We start from the raw sequence: 20264 nt of genomic DNA, 5'->3' as shown, positions 1-20264 counted from the left end.
AGTTTGGATGAACCTGACGACGAAGACAACGAAAGGCCACCGAGGTCTTATACAACCAGAATGTAACCGTTTCTGATTAGATTATGCAGGGTGGAGGGGGACCACAGGAAGTTCTGCGTAACGGACATCAGTCATATTTTCAGGATCCACAGAACTGAACTTTTGTAGTTCAAGAAGAATTTGATTCTGGCAAATGGAGATGAGCAGCAAGACCATAACTTACAGTTTCTAGACTACAAGCAGGAGGAAATGCAGGCCTGGCATCATCATCATCATCACCACCATCCTTCATTTTGCTTCTGAGTGTGTCCATCTCATCTCTGACTCCAACCCAAGCCCCTTGAGATGGAAATTGTGTCTGGAGGCTGAGATGGCTTCAGGGTGTGTTTGTGGCAGCATGGGGGAGATGTGCTATGTGGCAAGACGGGACCTCAACTGCCTGCTGTGGTTTTAGCCTCTTCCAGGGCTGCTGCTGGGGCAGGAATAGGAGGGTCCAACCGGAGGTATGTTTGGAGGCAACAGAGGCAAGACAACTATTTGATTTGTTTTTCCATCCACCCAAATGTTTTTAAATGCCCGCACTCACACTCTTTCTATCTCACTTCTTTTGTTTTTTTGATTCCCCGTTCAGAGTCTCTATTTTCAGAATTGCTCACTGGTATCACAGTCCTCCTCCTTCATGCTTCGTCTATTTGTGGTTGCCATGGTGAGATATACTGTCTCTGCATTGTTTTGCTCACCAGTGTGTTATCCACACAGCATAATGAATCTCCCAGGTCAACTGTGGCAAGGTTTACAGTTGCTGACCAGCAGACAGTTTGAAGATGCCAGGTTAGGAGTGGACAGGCCAACAGATTAGGAGGATATATTTATGTTTTTTTTTTCAGACTAGCAGGTGGCACAGTACGGGGGAGGGTTCAATAATGCTACCATGCAGGAGAAACAGGACATGTGGTTTGACTGAGAGGGCCATCCTTTGCAAAGAGTCTTTGTTGGCAGCATTTATGGAGGTCTCTGGTGTGAGCATTGAAGCTTGTTTTACTTGTCCAGAGCTACACCGTCTCCAGTGACTGGCCGTTGATAGAAGCGGGGCAGTCACTGGTGGTGATGTTGATGATGCGGGTGTCAAGAATGAATAACTGAACTTTCGTCTTGGTGCCGTTGAGCATCCCACTGCGAGTACACCACTGGGTGAAGAGGGCAACAGACTGTTGGTAGACTGTGGTTGAGTCTGTGGGGAGGGTGAGTATCACTGTGTCAGCAGAATATTTAAAAGTATGTTGCGATGGAGGAGGGGCTGAGACCGTGATTGATGAAGAGTTAGTGTTGAAAGGGACACATAACGCAGCCTTGAGGGGCTTCCAGTGTTAACAGTGAAAGATGGTGGACATAGTGGTGCCCACCCTGACTGCCTCTCACCTGTGTATCCAACGGATGACGAGAGTATTACCTGAAGACATGAGAGTTTGCTGATTATCATGTGTCGTCGAATGGTATGCGATTCATTTACATGTCAATATATTGACATGTATATGTGTAATATATTGACATGACATAAAGTCACACCTTGAAGATCTCTGTTTGATTCTTTTCGGCGGCAGCCATGGCAATAAGCGGTAATTGCAAGTGTGTTTTTGGATCCCCTTTCCCAGAAACCCAAACAGCATCTGAATGCAGGGCCTTCAGAAGTGGGCCATTCATTTATTAAGATGAAAATCTTTGAATTGGTCACATTCACTATAATTCTTCTGATTCCAATTGTTCCTATAATGCTGCAGTGTATGGATGAAATACAATGCAAAGTAATGTGTGATTCTGTATAAAATTGAACTGCAATAGCACATACAGTTAGTCCCCCATCTTCTCCGGTTGTGGGTTGTATAAGAAGAAGGCCTCGTGCTGCAGCTCTTATCATTATTAATCAGGTCAGATTTAAGGAGCCTGCAGCCTCTTGTCTCTGTCTCTCGCTTGTCTCTCTGCTTTTCCTGAAGGGCCACTCCACTAGCGGCGGCCGATCACAGCATGAGTCCTGAAATCGTTCTTGCATGCTTGTTGTTGTTAGCAGCATCTCACGTTACGTCTGATCGAGCGCCTGATTACATAGTGTTTTATTGTGGCTATATTTAACTTCTTAAACGCAACAGAAGATTAGGGAATAGGGGAATCGATGAGGAGAGTGGAATAAAGAGGCAAGTGCATCTTTCTCAATGGCTGCTCATTCGGTCCTGAGGCTGATTACTGAAATGGCCTCCGCTGTATTTGCAATTGAGTTGTTTCTTGCAGTAAGGATTAGTCAATGGAAAACTATTTTCTTATTACACATCACGACAGCCACAATGCGTTAAAAACTGTGGCTGGCCTCTTGTTACAAGTTTTAGCTCTGAGAAAATATAGTACACAAAAAAGAAGAAGGCGGGTTTCTGTATTTGTTTCTGACAATTTAACATTTCCGAGATGTTTTGGCACAGACATTGAAGACCCCTTACGGTGGATATTGACTGTACAAATTATGTAAAACAATTTTGATCTCAGTAGATAATCCTGATTAAACACAAGCTTCCTGCAGGTTGATCATTTATTTGCAGAGCTCCAGATCTGAAATCAGACGAGGAAAATAAGCCATATCTTGAGGCACTTTCAATACTGAGAAGTTCTGCAAAAGTAGCATCATTATTGTCCATGTCTGATGAAGCTAAGCGACAGGGGGGGTCTGTTATCAAAAAGCTTTAATGCAACAACAAATGTATCCTGTGATATGCTATTATCTGCTTCCAGTGCAACTCAATTTAAAAGACGTCTTCGATATTTGCTTAAGACTTATATTCTGTTTTCCAACTGCAGCTCGTTCGACCCCTAAAATAATAATGAGTGAGAAACGAGTGGACCTGCACGGCACGACTTTGACAGTCAGTTTGTAGAGCGCGAGCAGAACTACATAACATCAAGTGTGGCCACAACGTGCATGCGTCGGTGTGAAACCTCGCTGAGCGTCGGTGTTGGAGAGCGCATCAGTCACTCCATGGAGTAGGTGGACGACAGCGGACGGATAAAAACATATCTATATCAAGAAATCCCCGGCTGTCAGCGGCAGAAACCTGAACAGGTGGCGGAGACCCTCGGCAGCTTGCTGCTCGCTAATCGCCTCTCTGACGCCAGCGCATCGCCGTCGTGCGCGTAAAGCCAGGAGTGCGGCAGGTCCCGGTCCGCGGATCGGATCAGTCATCGGGATCGGTGTGGATCCAGTCCTCCTCACAAAGTTGCGGGAAGTGCGTCTTGGTTGCGAGGCTGGACCGACAGAGTTGGGATACAATGACCCTTTGTTGGATTTGACCAAGCTCTCTTGCGTGTCTGGGTTGCCAAGCCGCTGTGAAGACCGACACCGATAACACGCAGCATGTTGCCAGAAATAAGTAACAAGGTGAGGCACTTTTTGTGAGCGACTTCCATGGCTGTTAAACGGTAGTGTCCTTTGGTGTATTATAGCGTGACTGTGGTGCTCCGGTTTATATTATGGTCGATTTGAAAGTAATTTATGACTAATCAGAGTATCAAAATGATGTGGGTTGTTTTATAATGCCATGGCTGGCCTGCTTATTGAATCAGTTAAAACATTTTATATTGTTATAACCATACATTATCCCCCAAAAAACTTTAGCATTCCTCGAGAAAACTTAGAGATTTTCTATTTTTGCTTTTCCACGGGATAAGAGTTCATTTTGCCCAGATACAGGGCTTCATTCCAGGCTAATTCAATTTTGAAAGAAACCCCTCCACAGGAATCCTTTTACAATGATGACCTAAAATCAAAGTCATCCATTCACTGTACATTCTCTCATAGCCTTTATTGATACATGCCAAGCATGTGAAGTGATTATAAATTTGCTTATTCTGTAGTCCACCCCCTTTCTCTGGACCGCATGCCAAGTTATGATGAAAAATCGGATCCCCTTCTATTTCAGTCGTTGTTTCGCCTACTTATTTCAGTGTTTGTTGTGCTGACAGAATGCTATATGTGTTCTGGTGTATTTTACACACCTTACATGGAAACTGTTGCACATTTAAACCTTGCCATTATGAGAATTTCCACCTTTACATTGTTTGCATTGACAAACTTATCAGCCTAAAGCCTAACACTAAGTGTGTGGTCACATTTGCCGCCTGTTGTGTACGATAAAAAACAGCAGGGCGGTGTGATTATACATTGAAAAAAGACTTGCTGGCATGTCTGACAGCCGATAGTGTGAGTGGGCACAGTTTCACAGCTTGTTGATGTTACTCCCGGTTTTATTGCTTTGCTGACCCCCTGACCAACTGACACTTGAGGATCCAAAGCTGCTCTCACACCTCTAATGGGATGATCCTATACCTCCAGTAAGACACCCAGTCACACACCGCAGAGTCGGCATTGCTGACATCTGTTTCTGTGTCCTCGCCTCCATTCATCTATTCGTGTGACTTTATTTATACTTATTGGCACATTGAGAGCAAATGCCCGCTTTCACGTGTTACATTTGTGCCGAGTGTAATTGGACTGTAATCATAGTTACACAAGAAATATGATTTACTGTATTATACAAGGACCACTTTCCTATGCAAGGTATGCCAACAATGATACATATTTATATGTATATTGCTGTTCTGGCTTTAAAGAAAATCAAAAATTTCAGTTTCTATGGACAGAGGTGACAAATATAGAGAAATGTGTGCACTTAGGCATATGCTATGCTAAGTGCTCATTAACCAGGCTTACAGCAGACATTAACAGGTCATGTTTTAGAAGCCAACCTGCGTGACCTACATGGCTCCTGCTGTCGCTCACTATGCTCCGGTTATTGCAACACGACTACATTGTTGTATCAAACCTTTCTTTGTGTACATCAGGAACGTTCTCGACTCCAGAAATTCTTAGTCGACGAACAGTTACGATTTTGTTGACCAATTGATTAGCTGATCGGTAAAACACCACAAAGTTTCCCAAAGAATCACACAGGCAGCCCTAAACTGACCCTATATGTTTTTGACCTGTCTTACTGAGAGATTGTACCAACTTTAATGTGCAGGGGAAAGCCAATGAATGTTTGCAGGATGCCTTAAGATTCAGAAGGTAGAAGTCAGTTCAGTGTCTCGTCCTCTTCCTCTGGTCGCTATATCCCTAAGCGCTAGCTTTTGCTTCTCAATCAGAGGTTTACTGTAAGATCATGGTTAGGAAGCTGTTGCCTATCCAGCACCTGAGGACTACACTACACCCAGCCTGTTACCAGGCGCAGGCTGGTGGCACGTGTCCACCCACAGCCAGACACATGAACATGCACATGTTCACACACCTGCGCAAGCTCGCAGGTACACAGAGTGCACTGGATTGTGAGAGGGTTGTGGTTGCCAGGTCTTTGCAGAAGTAATCTATTTTAGGATCATAGTACATTCTTTTTGCTTGTCTCGCTGCAATCTGGCTCAGCTGCCCACAGGCTGTGTATTTTAGAAGAGACTGGAGAATCCAGTCGGCATGAACACAAGTAGCAGCGACTTATTATTATTCATGACTGCTTTAGTTTCTCTCTTGGCCTGAAATAATTCCTGAATCTAACTTCTGAGGTCATGCTGTCAAGCACTGCGCTGTACGGAAATCATTGCAGAAGAAAGATTTAGCTGATGAGTTTTTTAATGAATCGCTCTCATTCCTCCTACAGACGTCACGACCGGAGGCCTTCCCTCACCCACACAGACTCCCAGCAGAAGGCATCCGTCTTGGAACAAACAGACCCTGCTCACAGGTCAGCGCTTCCCCCCCCAGCAAGAGGCTGCAGCAGCTGAGCGCTTATACGCAACGGGAACCAACCCGGGGGTCTTTTCCATTTAGTGTTTAATTTTATGAGGTTTACTTAAATGATTTCATCAACCTAGCTTGAGAGAGATTTGTCTTCTTGTTTTCTTTCATTGCACATGCAGTGAGCTCCTCCAGAATGCTCTCACTTATTAGAAATACGAGGCTGTGACTCAGAGATGCTCGTTATGTTATTTTGACCATTAACCGAGCAGCTCCTTGAAAAAGAAGAGCCTCACTAAAAGGTGTTAAGTGGAATAGCCACCATTCAGATCATCTATATGGACGTACTCGTTCGAAAAATCATAAATGTGGCACCAGACATCTGTCTGCACATATGTGGTTACGTGGTGTAAACGCATCACAGATTTCCCCAAATACAAGTGCAGCTTTTTTAAGCAGCATGCTCCCGGTTATGTACAGGCGCATAACTGTGTTTACTTCCGTTGCCTGATGTGGCAGGTGCTGGCAACTATATTTAGCCCTATCTCTATGCGTCATAACCAAGTTGGCAGATCCTGCAGCAGCCCTTAACACGTGATATATACTACCTACAGTATGGATGGGGAAGCTTTTTTCCTCCGGAATGCTGTTAATAATTAATATCAAATAATGTATTATGTTGCTCGGGCAGTACATTGCTGAAGGCTGCAGGATGTAGAGGCAGCTCTGTTTTGAATTATTCCACCTGAAATTTGAGTGGAATTGCAGCTCAGTAATGGAGGACATGTCTTAGAATATACTGTATGGTTCCCCCTCTTGACACAGATACTAGTCTGGTGGATATCTCATTTTTCCCAGAGAACTTGGCACAGGACAGAGGTCTAATTTTGCCCTCCATTGCCGGGGCTCAACCTTGCAAGGCTGTGACACATGTAATCATGCTCTCAGAGCAAGCTGCATGGCAGCCAGTGAAAAGCTGGTTGCTGCTCTTCACCTCCCCCACAGAGCCACCACCGACAGACTCTGTCAGGGCCCAGCCTCACAGGCTTTGTCCCCATTTCACTCTTAACCTGATCAGTAATTCCAGCCGCCGCGCGCTGGGGGTCCTGGTCACCTGAGCCTCGGCAGACGAAATGCATGTGAAAAGGATGTAGATCGTGAGCTGAGAACACACACCACAATTGACGAGTTGGAGCCCGACCGACACATACTTTTGACAAAAATGAAAGGGCCTGTAACAAGCGTGTACAGTGTAAAAAGAATAATTCATTTTGACTTCACACTTTCTGACCCACTCTTTCCGCCTTTGTTGTGTGTAGATGTGCTGTTCAGTATTTGTTATTCTGTTCCATTGAAACACAGTGGGCTATTCCCGACAGGAAAAGATCTTAAAAGTGTTCTAGCTGTGGAAATGGGCCATTTTCTTTGTAGCGTTTCCTGAATATTCTCTTTTAATTCTGAATTAGACAGAAGTCTGCACTCATCAAAGTCTTTAGTCACACTGCTTGACATTTTAGGTTGTCGGAGTGACTAGAAAATTGTGTTTCCTCATCATCTAACCCTATTTCTGTTGTGTCTGTAAAGTGTTGTCATGTAACTTTACTGTTTCTAATGTGCATGTATTTATTCAAGGCAGTACGATTAAAACAATCCTTCTGGTTTACAGAAGTTTGGCCCTGGTGTAGGGACCCTGCCTCAGCTTGAGCCACCGGTGGTCCAGGTGGTGGTCAGCAATGCCAAAAACCAACACCAGCAGTCGGACAACATCCTGCCCCAAATTGCCAACAAAGGGGGCCAACAGAACTACCAGACACACCCGGTGAGGCTCTCAGAGACCAGCAGCTTGTAAAACCCTCCAGTGACAGCTCATTTTGCAATAAAGGATCTGAATGGCAAGAAAGAATTGAGCATCAATATTTTCCACAGAAGCTGTACCTCAAAACTGAGTAACAGCATAGTAGATGCAGTGACTGTGAAATGCCGTTACTTTAACCTTTGCTCATAATTACAGAGGGATTCTGTGTGTGCTTATTGTACAGGATGAGAGGCCGAAGCCCACCCAGCAGTTCAGTATGCGTATTGGTGCAGCAATGGATAAAGTGTCTGTCTCCCGCAACAGCAAGATTTTCAGCAACAAGCTGGAGAAAGAGAAGGCATATGAGGGACAGCGGTTACCCATGTCCCCCATAGGTACGATATGCAAGATTGTTGTCTCACATTTTGATTCTTTCGGGAATGTTCCAAGACTTGTAACCAAGTAACATTTAGTTTTGATATCGTAAAAAATAGCATGCCGGCCTTGAAGTTGATTGTTCGCAGTCCTCTCCTCTTGGCAGAGGCAATCAATACGATAGTGATTCATCTCACCCTCCTCCTCTTACTTCCGGTTGCAGAGGCACTGAAGAACTTCCGGGACCGGCTGACGGAGTTTGAACAGGAGGAGATCATGGACTACGCAGAGATCTGGTTCCTTGGCCTGGGGTCTCAGAAGATCGAGGGTTCCCAAAGCACACCGCAGAACTCTGGATATGACGACGAGCATGGAAGCTACGTCAGGGTAAGGTGGTTGGTCTGTCACAAGACATTCAACTTTTTTTTTTTTGGGGAAAGTTAAGGTTAAAGATTAACAGTTACAAGCAGAGTGTCTTTTTTTATTTTTTATTGTTGAATGTCAAAAGGCAGTACATTTAGAAATGCTGTGGTTGAAACTCAAGCCTGGCAAGCAAACCTTCAAGACACATCACGTAAAAGATACTTCCAATGATACATGATAACATCTCCCAGAGGCACTTGAATGCACCGCCAAAGAGTTTGCTAATAAAGGTGGCTAAATGACTCTCTATGAAGTGCCAACAAGAACTAAGTCACAGTGTTGTTGATTTGTAAACCACCAGTATAGTCCTATAAATGGCTCTGTAGTTATGGTATAAATACATACACGCGTCAATTGTGCAGAAACAAAAAGCATGATTAATTGAATATGTACACACACACACACTCATATGTATGCGTAAGATGAACTGTACATGACCAGATGTCTTTCTATGACCTTAATCCAGCCGCTGCAGACGGTCTGTTGGGCTGACTTCATTGTTCAGTACAAGCAAACTGAACTGAGGTCATCCAGCCCGGTGACAACAGGCTGAACTGCCTTGTGTAAATGAAGCGACTGACAGGCAGTTATTTGTGAGACAATATGTGATGGATGAGCTGTTAAAGGCTGAGCGACTTGACCATTGTTTTGACTTTTATGTCTCTGTGGAGGCTCACCTCACTGTCGCAAGCTCGAACTGACAATGACAGCAAAGCACAGTTGAAACTGTAGCACACAGCAGATCAGTGTGAGCGTGATGCACAGCCCATCAAAGGCTTGTCATTGAGTGAATAACATGTATATTCATGTTATGATTATGAGGCGATGCATACTTTATATTGCATAATGCTCAAATATTCACAATGTTGTTCCTTGTGCTGTTTCAGGTGCTGCATGACCATATTGGATACAGGTTTGAAGTGCTGGAAGTTATCGGGAAAGGCTCCTTTGGGCAGGTCCTGAAATGCCTGGACCACAAGAACAATGAACTCGTAGCCATTAAGATGATACGCAACAAGAAAAGGTACAAGTACACTCACATATTTCATTATCTTAAAATTATTCATCCAGACTATGTTGGATTATGTGAGAATGTGTTTAATAAATATATACTCTCTAAAATGAGTTATTTATCACAATAAAGAAGTCAATTGAACTGGGACCTGGGAGCTTGTTTTTCCAAATCCCTTTGCTGCGATCACTTTACATTTTAGGAGTCAAATTGTTGGGATCTTGATTTGGCGTGATAGAAGTCAGAAGCCGTGGCGTTATCTCACCCTTCCTTATTTACAGAGGATCACAGCGACAGCTTGTGAGTCCTGTAGGTTAGATGCGGCAGTCATCGGTCTCACCGCCACTTCAATAATGCAGAAAACAAAATGGTGCAAACTGCTCGCCTCGGGAGATCTCTGCTTATCTCTCCACGGAGACGATTGTGTGTGGTTGACATAAATAAATATCTAGGGATTGATGTGCAGGGACAAACCTCTCAGAGACAGTTAACAGCAGAAATGTTCATATAGTATTTCAAACATTTCCATAGAGTGCTACTATTTGTCACAATTTGACATGTCAGAACTGAAATACATACAGGAATTCATTCTGGCCCTGCAATACCTGGAAATTCAGAAAATAAATGGTGTAATCCCCAGTAATATTTGTGTATTCCAGTTCTCTAACACCTTTACATGTGTCTGTAGGTTTCATCACCAAGCTCTGGTTGAGCTGAAGATCCTGGATGTTATAAAAAGGAAAGACAAAGACAACCTCCACAACGTCATCCACATGAAGGAGTACTTTTACTTCCGAAATCACCTTTGCATCTCCTTTGAGCTTCTCGGGTTAGTAGGCGCCTGGGGAGTGTGGACTTTGTTACCCGTTTCCAGGCTAAGCTCATTTTGACTTACCTACTTACTTACTATGTATTCTGCATGCAAGCAAGCAGGCCGGCATGTTCATGAGTTAGTTCCACTAGACTCTTTCTCTACTGACTAGAGAATATATAGACATTACTGTTATTTAAAGCTGCAACAGCACTGTACTGTCTTCACAAAGGCACTTCTAACTTGCCTCTATTCAATAATTCTAACACTACGTGACCACAGTCAATCAGGAGCTAAGTGGTCACCTGTGTACCTGAAGCCATCTGTGTTTTAGCGCAGGACGCAACTGATATCTATTTGAAGGGAGATAGTTCTGTGTATCACTCAGGCTGAATGACCTTTAGAGGACGTCTGGGACTGCCACCTTGTCTTGCATTACTGTCACCCAATCCTTTAGTTAAGGCCTTGATTAGAGCCCTATCTCTTACCCCTTCTCGCTTGATGGTGTGAAGGCTCAATTTACACAGTCTAAAGAAGTATGTGCTTTTTACAAGTAGCAAGAAATAGTAGGCGGATACATTCTGTGTCTCTGTCTCCCTCTGAATAAGAGCATCAAGAATGATTTAAGCATGTGCTTCTTCGTCAGTGGACGTTTTAGAAGAATAATGGAAAGAAAAGGAATTCTAGCAGTCTTTTATGTTTTAACTGCATAATGAAGTAATGATATATCATGTTGTTTCTTTCATCAGAGTGAACTTGTACGAGCTCATCAAAAAAAACAACTTCCAGGGCTTCAGCCTCGCTCTCATCCGTCGGTTCACCCATGCTCTTCTCAGGTGCCTTCAGATGCTCCACAGGGAAAAGATAATCCACTGCGACCTCAAGCCGGTACTGACTTCATAGTTTCTGGAACGCATGAACCTTTTTTTGATTTATAAAAAACAAGACACAATTTAGGGACCACTCATACTGATGATTGCACTGCTGTTGATAATTGATTCCCCAGAACAGTAGTGTACAATTTGCTCTATCTTGTGAAACCATATGATATTGCCACTGCTTGATTTTTAAGGCATCTTGTTTGAAGGTGTTTGCTTCTACTTTTAAAACAGGAGAATATCCTTCTGTCTCAGAGAGGGCCAGGGAACATCAAGGTGGTTGACTTTGGATCCAGCTGTTATGAACAACAACGAGGTGAGAGCATAAAGATCAATGGGAGAATACGTAACATTACTCAGCATGTCGGGATATTCACAGAAATGGTCTCATATCCCTCACAGTCTCTTCTGTCTTTTCCCTCAGTGTACACATACATCCAGAGTCGCTTCTACCGCTCCCCAGAGGTCATCCTGGGTCACCCATACAGCATGGCCATTGACATGTGGAGTCTGGGTTGCATCCTTGCTGAACTCTACACAGGATATCCTATCTTCCCAGGAGAGAGTGAAGTTGAGCAGATAGCCTGCATAATGGAGGTATGACATGGAAACAACTGTATTCATTTTAAAATGTGAACGCATATCAATTTTCCAATAAGGTTGTTGAATTGCGTCAGTTTGTTAAGCTGTTCTGATATTTTTACTTCCAGGTTCTTGGGATGCCTCCAAATGATTTTGTTCAGTCAGCTGCGAGGAGGAGGCTGTTCTTTGGTGAGAATTTATTCAGTTTCAGTTACTTTAACTATATAATTTCTGCTTGCAAAAAATGTAGACCGTAGGGTTAATAAAAGTCATCAGAAGATAAAATGTGTGAGGCTACTCTATAGGAACAATGTGCCGAGATTATAAATCAGTGCTGTGTTTGATAATTGTGTGCAGACTCAAAAGGAAACCCCAGAAACATCACCAATAGCAAAGGGAAGAAGAGGAGACCCAACTCCAAGGAGCTGTCAGCTACGTTGAAAACAAATGACACGTTGTTCTTAGACTTCATCAAACGCTGCCTCACGTATGTTTACTCTTGACTGTACTGAGCTCCAGGATACTGAGAGAACTTCTTTATTAAGTTTGCTTCAGTGGTACTTTATTAAAGAGGAAATCACAATCTGTACAAGCAGACTTAAATTATTTTAATTTACATTATAATTTTTTTAGACTTTAAAATGATTTTTCTGGGTGTGTTTTCAGTTGGGACCCAACTAAACGTATGACTCCAGATGAGGGGCTACAGCACGAGTGGATCTTGGAGGGAAATTTCAACAAAGTCCGGCCAAGAACAAAGCCAACCGTTAAGAAGGTCTCAGCCAGTTCGACCAGCAAGCCTGGTAAGAGTACAGTCCATCACCCATGCTACATACATTTTAAGTAAAAGTAAAAATGATAGATACAACAAACAGCCAAATTAGAGCAGAGACCTGTCTTACATAATATAATGCAAAATAAAATCTGTACGGTTCAGGTGGAATGGGTACATGCTGCTCACTCTCAGCTACTATTGCCTATTGCCATAGCAGCGGACATACCGACAGAGTTGTTTTGTATTCACCTTGAGCTGACATTTAATGTCTTTTCTTTCCACGACACAGCAGAGAAGGTCAGCTCAGAAAGCAGCGCCACTGACAAGCTGAAGAGAGACGGCACAGCTACAGCAACAAAGATGGCCCCCGCCGAGCGTCTGCGGCCCATTGGGGCCTCAGCGGAGGAGGAGGTGTGTGAGAATGAAGGGAAGCTGTCCACGGAGACCAAGCAGCAAGAAGGAGGTGGAGAGAGGCCCGTTCACATCATCATCAAGCCTCAAGAGGAAGTAGGCACAGAGAGAAAAGATAGCTAAGAGCTGTCTCAGTGTTTGCCCCCTATCATATAACACAAAGGGAATCGTGCTGCATACATGACATGTGGGAACTCTTGTTTAGGCTCAGTGTCTCACTCCCCACCTGAGAGGGATTGAGTTGGTGAAGTAGAAGTAAATGGACAGCGAATAGAAAGTGCCATTTGTTTGGGCCTCCACACACAAAAAATGTAGATTCTTTAAATACATTGACTACGACCACTGCTATTTTGCTCCTGTGTCTACATGACGTCGCAAAACCACATGTTGGAGACGACCGAACCAGAAAAAAGTTTCAGTTTCGGAGTTTTAAGTCGGCAGGAAGTGGAAGTTTTCATCTGAAAAGCAGGAAGCAAACCAGATAACCAGTTCCCACATGCCGTGAACAAAATATAAATGTATGGAGGGGACACTATGATCATCAGCAAAGAGGGACATCCTCTATTTATTGTTTTAAGTATACAGTCTTAGTGTATTCTTTTATTCTGTGAAACTTTGAGTTTGTATGACCGTGAAGTCAGTCAACAAGTTGTACTTTTTTTTATAAAGGACTTAAGGTGCAGTTTGAGGCATTTTGTTTATGTGTGACACAGTTGAGATATTGAGCTGTCTGCCAGGTTATACAGGTTGTACCATAACACTTTTACTTTTCTCAGTTTCCATGTTAAAAAAAACAAAGTCGTACACACTGCATGGTTATAAAATGTATCAAATAATTGGTTTTTCATTTATATTCTTTTACACATTTAGCATAATTTTCATAATGGTAAACTATTTTAAGAAGTGTGTGCAATAAAGGCTGAGCCAAAATATGTTTGTTTTTTAAATCATGTTAACAAATAAATAATTGTCATATACTTTTTATTCGTAGAATGCAGTTGATTGATTATTTATGATTTCACATATTTATTACAGAATATGTTTGATCCTATGTTTCATATTTAATTTAACAATCATAACATATGTAACTGTAAGTAAAGTCATTGTATATATTTCTGCTGTAATTTACTGTGTATGTGTAATACAGAACAGATGTTAAGAAAATATTTCATATATTTGTTGAGAGTTTAGACAAGGTTTTACTTGTTGTGTTGTTACTGTATGAAAATATTTTGTATGTCTGTTATTCATACCATTTTATATATTAGAAACAAAAAGACAATCCAGTTATTGATAGTTTGTGCCTTGCAGTATTAGAAATCTTGCACTTTACTATTGTGTGTAGACCTGGTTTAGAAACCCTATCAACAAGGGTTCAGACTACTCTGCCAGTATCCCTTTTATTTGACGAAATGATGTCTTGTCAAATGTTAAAGAACATACCATCTTTTTACTAGGGATTTATGTCTTAAATCGCCAACAGAGATTATATTTAAATTTATTCTCTTCTAAATTTAATCTATTAGCTAAGCAACAAGATCCCAAGAGAGTGGATTGCAGCTGAAATAAGAAAAGTTATGTTATACTCATAAACATTTGTATGTCTCTTTGTCTTTTCTGATGAAATAAACAGTTGTGTTTTAAAGAGCATATGGTTTCCTATTTTATCATACTTATCCTATTGTTTGTTTCCATGCTTCATCTTGAAATGATAGTGACGCACTGTTGGCATATTGTTACAATGCAGTATAACACTCTTACATGTAGTTTCGGGATGTATTAATAGTTTTTACAGCCTGTTGCTAAATGAGCAACTGACAAATTAAAAAAATATGTATTGTAATAAGAATTTAACAATGATTGTATAATCATGATTTAATTTAGATTACTATTTGTTTCCATTTACAGAATTATTTTTTATCATGTTAGGTCCTAATAGCATGTCTCTAATACTACATTGACTAACATTTGCAGGTTTCCCTTCGCTCGCTATATTTAAGCAATGTGCCACCTACGAATTATAAAACCGCAATAGGAGCTCTGATTGGTTGCCTGTGACATACGTGTGCAGCACAGGGCTGCCACCTGCTGCCTTGTGCGGGAAAGAGAGGTGATTGGACCCTTAATAAGTCTAATCTATGATTTTTCTCGGCCCAAGATTAGTATATATTATTTCAGGTCAGTAATGAACGAATTTGGCTGAAGAAGAGATGTGAAAGAGTTTAAATATGTGTAATCTAAAATGTATTCGATCTATTTAAAAAGGCTGTTGTTGATGAATAAAAAGGTAAACGCAGCATGTAAAAACCCTTCCATGGTGAATAGTATTTGTGTGTTTATTAATTTATATATTGGTGCCAATCGATACAGACACAGTGAACATCATACAAGCGAATCATATTGTCTTTTTTTTAATCATAACTATAAAATGAACACGGCTGTTTAAAGTTGGATTATGTCTCTGCCATGAAAACTCGTAATAAGTCAATTTCACACATTTCATTGTCAAACTAGAGGTTGAATTTCTGAGCTCTTTGTACGCATGTTGACACCCAAACTTTTTTGATACGTTTTGTATTGTTTGGATCACATCTTTCAGCCTTCGCTGTCAGTGGGCGCTATACTCACATCTTTCAGTCTTCGCTGTCAGTGGGCGCTATGCTATATTCGATGTACCACTGTTGTGATTTGACGTGTGCTTTTTGGCCCTAGCGGTATGCCGTAGTCGAAAAGATGGCGACCGTTGCGCTGGTTAGCCGTCCTGCGAGTGTCCTTCCCAGGATTTCAAGTGAGTAATGTTAAAACAGTAAACATGTTATGCTTGCATTGACATCTAGGAATATATTGTGGTTATTTCAGATATACTCACGTAAATAATGCTGAACAGGCTCACAGCGAGACCACACACTCTGCTCGAGTGACCTTGCTAACCGGCTCTGATAGTCACCTCCTAGCAAGGGCTTTAGCTAAGTTAGCTAGTAGCTCACATTTTACACTTTTTAATAACGTCAATATTATCAGCGTCATGACTACATACAGACCCGTAACACTATGTGCGATATTAAATGAATCATTAACGCTAGTTAAGTTAGGCTGAGCTGTTGCTGACCCCCGCTGGCCTGACTCGACGTGACGTCTGTTATGGTGTCTCACTAGCGGGTTTTTACTGACGTAGCATTAGTTACATTGACGTCACAATTAGTTTTTGATTTTGACATGCAACTGCAGATGTGTGTCTGACTAACTGGTATGTTGTTTTCCAGTGATGACGCATAAAGTAACGCGTCTGCACAGTGACACTGAGCTGGCGTTGGTTCCTCAGCACCAAATTGATTCACGTCATCTCAATTTCTTTATTACATAACGCAGCACGTCAATACCACTACAGAAGCTCAGTGTCACATTGTCAGCTTTATATATCTCCAGTTTGACTGTTGGAGGATGACTAACTGTATTGTGTGATTCAAATAAACAAGGTTAAATCACAGTACAAATTAGGAGCTCCACAAACTTCTATAATGTGCGTCAACACTGTCTCTCTTCATTTTCTCTCAATAGGTAGCTGCTCCCCTGCTGTACTGTCGGCTGCCTCCGTCAACAAAGTCCAGCAGAGGAAGCTGCACCATGCTGTCGTCCCCAAAGGGAAAGGAGGACGCTCCTCCTCCAGTGGAATAGCGGCAACGGTGTTCGGTGCTACTGGTTTTCTGGGTCGGTACGTGGTCAACAGGCTGGGTGAGTTGAAAAACAGTGTAAATAATTACCGTTATTTCCTATATATTCATCAAACATATGCATTTTGAGTGTGGGCTTGTAATCATCACATCATGTGTCCAGTATTGCAGATCAGGGCTGCGGTCAAAGAGTCCTTTTTGTTTATTTTCTGATCATTTGCAGGTCGCATCGGCTCTCAGGTTATTGTCCCCCACCGCTGTGATCAGTATGACCTCATGTACTTGAGGCCCATGGGTGATCTTGGACAGATCATTTTCATGGTAAGATTCAGGCGGACACACTTGGAGGGTGGATTCTTTGCGTCGCATGTACTTATTCATATGACTGATACATTTAAAGCCTAAATGCAAATGTATTGTCTTTGTCTTGTCGCAGGAGTGGGATGCAAGGAACAAAGACTCCATCAAACGGGCCTTGGAGAACTCTAACGTTGTCATCAACCTTGTCGGCAGAGAGTGGGAGACACGGTATGTCTAGTCCGGAGAAATGTCTTCAAGTATCTGCTGGGTGTGTTATGTTGACATGAAATATAATTTTAAGCTGGTTTAGAGATGAGGTGTAGGTGAATGTTGTAGGGCATTGCTTAGTTGTAGGTAAGCATTCACATGCAAGTATTTCTCTCCTTTTTGTGCACAGGAACTATCTCTTTGACGATGTCTTCGTGACCATCCCTCAGCAGATTGCCAAGGCAGCCAGAGAGGCCGGCATCTCAAAGCTCGTCCACATGTCTCACCTCAACGCTGACATACGCAGCCAGTCGAAATACCTGAGAAACAAGGTGAAAGGCTGTTTTGGTTCATTTAAATTAGTGCATCTGAGTTTTTGTTGAATCATTGTCTGATGTACTTTTACCCACAGGCTGTAGGAGAGATAGCAGTGAGGGATGAGTTTCCCGACGCGATCATCTTGAAGCCCGCTGAGATGTTTGGGAGGGAGGACAGATTCTTCAACTATTTTGCAAGTAAGACAGATTTTTACAGTCTCTTTCACTTGCACAAACAACTTTCATTGACAATAAATCGACTAGTAAGTAAACACGTCAGTTTCTGAGTGATGAGAATGTGACTCATGTGAGGGAACGTCGCTGCGCTGCTTTTCACTGCTTTTTCATGGACGCTCCAACTTAGCTTGTGCTGCACATCTATTGTCGTCTCTTCATCAACTTCTACTAGCACAAGTGGAGCGCTTGCTAAAACAATTTGACTACTGGTTCCACAGTATTAAAACTGTTCCCTTGTTTTATTCTCAAAGTCGTCAGCTAACCAGTGAAAATTAAATGTATGGTTTTAATCTTTTTTCAGACATGCGCTGGTTTGGCAATGCTGTTCCACTCATATCCATGGGAAGGAAGACTGTGAAGCAGCCTGTTCATGTAGGTTTGATGAAACGGGACAGCTATTCTGATCGTTTCCCTTCCAATAAATAAAATTATTACTATCAAATGAACCCAACTAACTCGTCTCTTTTCTCTCTCAGGTGGTGGATGTGGCCAAAGCCATCATCAATGCTGTCAGAGACCCTGATGCTAATGGAAAAACATACGCATTAGTTGGGTAAGTAGTCAGTACTCAAAAAGCTGAGCCTAGGATTAGAGCAGTTTGACAAAACACACATCATTTATAGATAAAAAGGTATAGCAAGAGCAATCGGCCAAAATTTGTAATAAGCAAGATTGTGTACTTTGATGAAGTCATGGGCACAATTGACAGAATGTGTGCATTTCAGGGAAATACACAATGCATGTCACCATGTAGTAGCATTGTGTGGAATAGGCAGTCCATAAAAGTTTATCTGCAAGAAAACAATGTTGTAAAGTCAACTTACAAGATATGTCAACGGTTTTGGTTTAGTGTTAACAGTAGTACAATCTGAGTTAAGATTTACGATGCCATTTTTCTTATTTAAAAATGTTAATTGTTAAGTAGTTTTTGTCTTTCCTGTTGCTTTTAGTACACACTTGTTATATATCAATTTCACAAAACAAATTGATTTATTTGAATCACACAACACAGTTAATTAGGTATTGGAATCATTTTCATTAGTTTCTAAGTTTGGGAGTGAGAGGATCAGACATAGATGCAATTAAGTTGGCTTATTGAAGAATAGGAAACGTTGTCTGTCATCAGATGTTGTTTGTGTTTCGTGCCCTGCATTTATATCACTTTTGAGCTCACAGTTACAGAATGGGGTCTCTTTTTCATGAATTGTTTTTGTCCTGTTTCCTCTTCTTATCCAGGCCCAACCGTTACCTCCTCCATGACCTGGTGGAGTACATCTACGCCGTGGCACACAGACCTTTTGTGGCCTACCCTCTGCCCCGCCCCATCTATCAGTACGTGCCTCACTGTATTTTCAGAGCAACCGCAACGAAAGCGTATGTTGCCAGGCAAAACAAAGGAGATGATTTATTGTAGATCGCTCAGTGTACACAATATTACCTCACACCCGATTTCACTTTGTTTAAAAAGCTTTACAGTGTTAGGCGTAGTGTACCTGTGCTGCTTAAACACATTATACAAACTTTACAGCAACCAGCTCATCAAAATATTGTTTTTTTTGTCCTTTCAGCCTTGCTGCTAAGTTTTTTGCAATGAACCCATTTGAGCCATGGACAACCGTAGACAAAGTGGACAGGGTAAGACCACCAAGATCTTAGCCATTTTGATGTGCTTTTGTGAAAGGGGCCTATTGTGCAACCTGCTGTGGAGGCTCTACAGCCAGCACTAATTCGGTAATGTGCTTTAATTTTCCAGTTTCACACAACAGACATGAAGTACCCAGGACTTCCTGGTCTGGAGGATCTTGGCATCACTCCTTCCACTGTAGAACAAAGGGCAATTGAAATTCTGCGTCGTCATCGTCGATTCCGTTACCTGGAAGCTGACCTGGATGAGACGTCACCAGCCAAGACTGTCAACTATTAAACTACCAACTCCTGGGCAGTAACTCCGATTGTTTGGTCTTTAACTAAATTCTGTACATAAATAAAAAATTAAAAAGTTCCTCTAAGGGGTTATCTTTTTTTTATTCCGTTTTACCATTACATTGGCTCTAAAGTTTTTTCCTATTCATTATGTTCACTCCATTGGACATTTAATTGTTGTACTGGGTTCAGACTACAATACAATTGATATATTAGTAAGTATAGAGATAAATAAACATGAAAAACCTGTAAGCTGGACGAACTGAACTTCATTACATAAAGAAACTAAGTAAATATATTAAAGGGTGGACATTTTAAGTATTTAACTGAATAGACTAAAAGAAAAAAATGCTTTGCACTTTAAATGTCCTAAAGGCTGGGGAAAAAAGTTTAATATTAGCATAAATGTCCTTAAAGAGCTTAACGTTTTGGCATTAGAACGGTTTCCTTAGCTGAAATTATACACTATTAGTCGACAAGTGGTCAATCCAAAATTGTCCGGGAAAAAGTGCCAGCAACAAAGACTCCAGTAAGCGGGTCTGGAGCCCAGTGGGCAGAGAGTGGGAGACTTAAATATTGGGATTATAAAGACCAACCCACAGACTCTCAGGTCAAACCTGTTAGCTCTTCTGTCCATCCCGCACACTCGCCTTAAGACCTGTGGTGACCGAGCTTTTGAGCATCAAAGCTATGGGATGCTCTGCCTGCCCCCCTACGGTGATGACTTTAAAAATCAACTCTAGACATGACTGCTTAGACTGGCAATTGGTCAAATTAATTCTC

The 20264-nt window shown here is 41.9% G+C and overlaps 2 protein-coding genes across 3 annotated transcripts; both read left to right on the top strand.

Annotated features, from left to right (window-relative positions):
• The first annotated feature begins 413 nt into the window (after positions 1-413).
• Positions 414-14466, top strand: dyrk4 (dual-specificity tyrosine-(Y)-phosphorylation regulated kinase 4). Of its 2 annotated transcripts, none has more exons than XM_068602643.1 (14): positions 414-503; positions 5688-5771; positions 7431-7583; positions 7804-7954; positions 8158-8321; positions 9245-9381; positions 10058-10198; positions 10930-11068; positions 11293-11374; positions 11483-11655; positions 11769-11829; positions 11998-12127; positions 12307-12443; positions 12705-14466. In XM_068602643.1, the coding sequence occupies exons 1-14, from the start codon at positions 414-416 to the stop codon at positions 12947-12949; spliced, it is 1887 nt and encodes a 628-aa protein (XP_068458744.1). In that variant the 3' UTR covers positions 12950-14466. The 2 variants fall into 2 exon arrangements, with proteins under 2 accessions (XP_068458744.1, XP_068458745.1); XM_068602644.1 differs by lacking the exon at positions 414-503 and adding an exon at positions 2937-3418.
• A 1077-nt stretch (positions 14467-15543) lies between these two features.
• ndufa9a (NADH:ubiquinone oxidoreductase subunit A9a) lies at positions 15544-19560 on the top strand. The gene is made up of 11 exons (XM_068602647.1): positions 15544-15614; positions 16385-16558; positions 16721-16818; positions 16934-17025; positions 17195-17336; positions 17417-17519; positions 17860-17930; positions 18035-18111; positions 18795-18890; positions 19127-19193; positions 19312-19560. The coding sequence occupies exons 1-11, from the start codon at positions 15560-15562 to the stop codon at positions 19480-19482; spliced, it is 1146 nt and encodes a 381-aa protein (XP_068458748.1). The 5' UTR covers positions 15544-15559; the 3' UTR covers positions 19483-19560.
• Positions 19561-20264: the final 704 nt, after the last annotated feature.

Source organism: Clinocottus analis, unplaced genomic scaffold (genome assembly GCF_023055335.1).
Source record: "Clinocottus analis isolate CAN_PGR_092001 unplaced genomic scaffold, fCliAna1.0.p SCAF_6, whole genome shotgun sequence".
NCBI classification, from domain to species: domain Eukaryota; kingdom Metazoa; phylum Chordata; class Actinopteri; order Perciformes; family Cottidae; genus Clinocottus; species Clinocottus analis.
The sequence above is the reverse complement of the archived record's forward strand: the minus strand, read 5'-3'. Positions and strand labels throughout refer to the sequence as shown.

Excerpts from the sequence above, each read along its gene's own strand:
- dyrk4 (XM_068602643.1), top strand. The coding sequence starts at position 414 with ATGTGGCAAGACGGGACCTCAACTGCCTGCTGTGGTTTTAGCCTCTTC. Across the intron at positions 5,772-7,430 it reads CAAACAGACCCTGCTCACAG|AAGTTTGGCCCTGGTGTAGG; the intron begins GTCAGCGCTTCC and ends TCTGGTTTACAG. Across the intron at positions 12,128-12,306 it reads TTCATCAAACGCTGCCTCAC|TTGGGACCCAACTAAACGTA; the intron begins GTATGTTTACTC and ends GTGTGTTTTCAG.
- ndufa9a (XM_068602647.1), top strand. The coding sequence starts at position 15,560 with ATGGCGACCGTTGCGCTGGTTAGCCGTCCTGCGAGTGTCCTTCCCAGG. Across the intron at positions 16,819-16,933 it reads TTGGACAGATCATTTTCATG|GAGTGGGATGCAAGGAACAA; the intron begins GTAAGATTCAGG and ends GTCTTGTCGCAG. Across the intron at positions 17,337-17,416 it reads CGAAATACCTGAGAAACAAG|GCTGTAGGAGAGATAGCAGT; the intron begins GTGAAAGGCTGT and ends TTTTACCCACAG.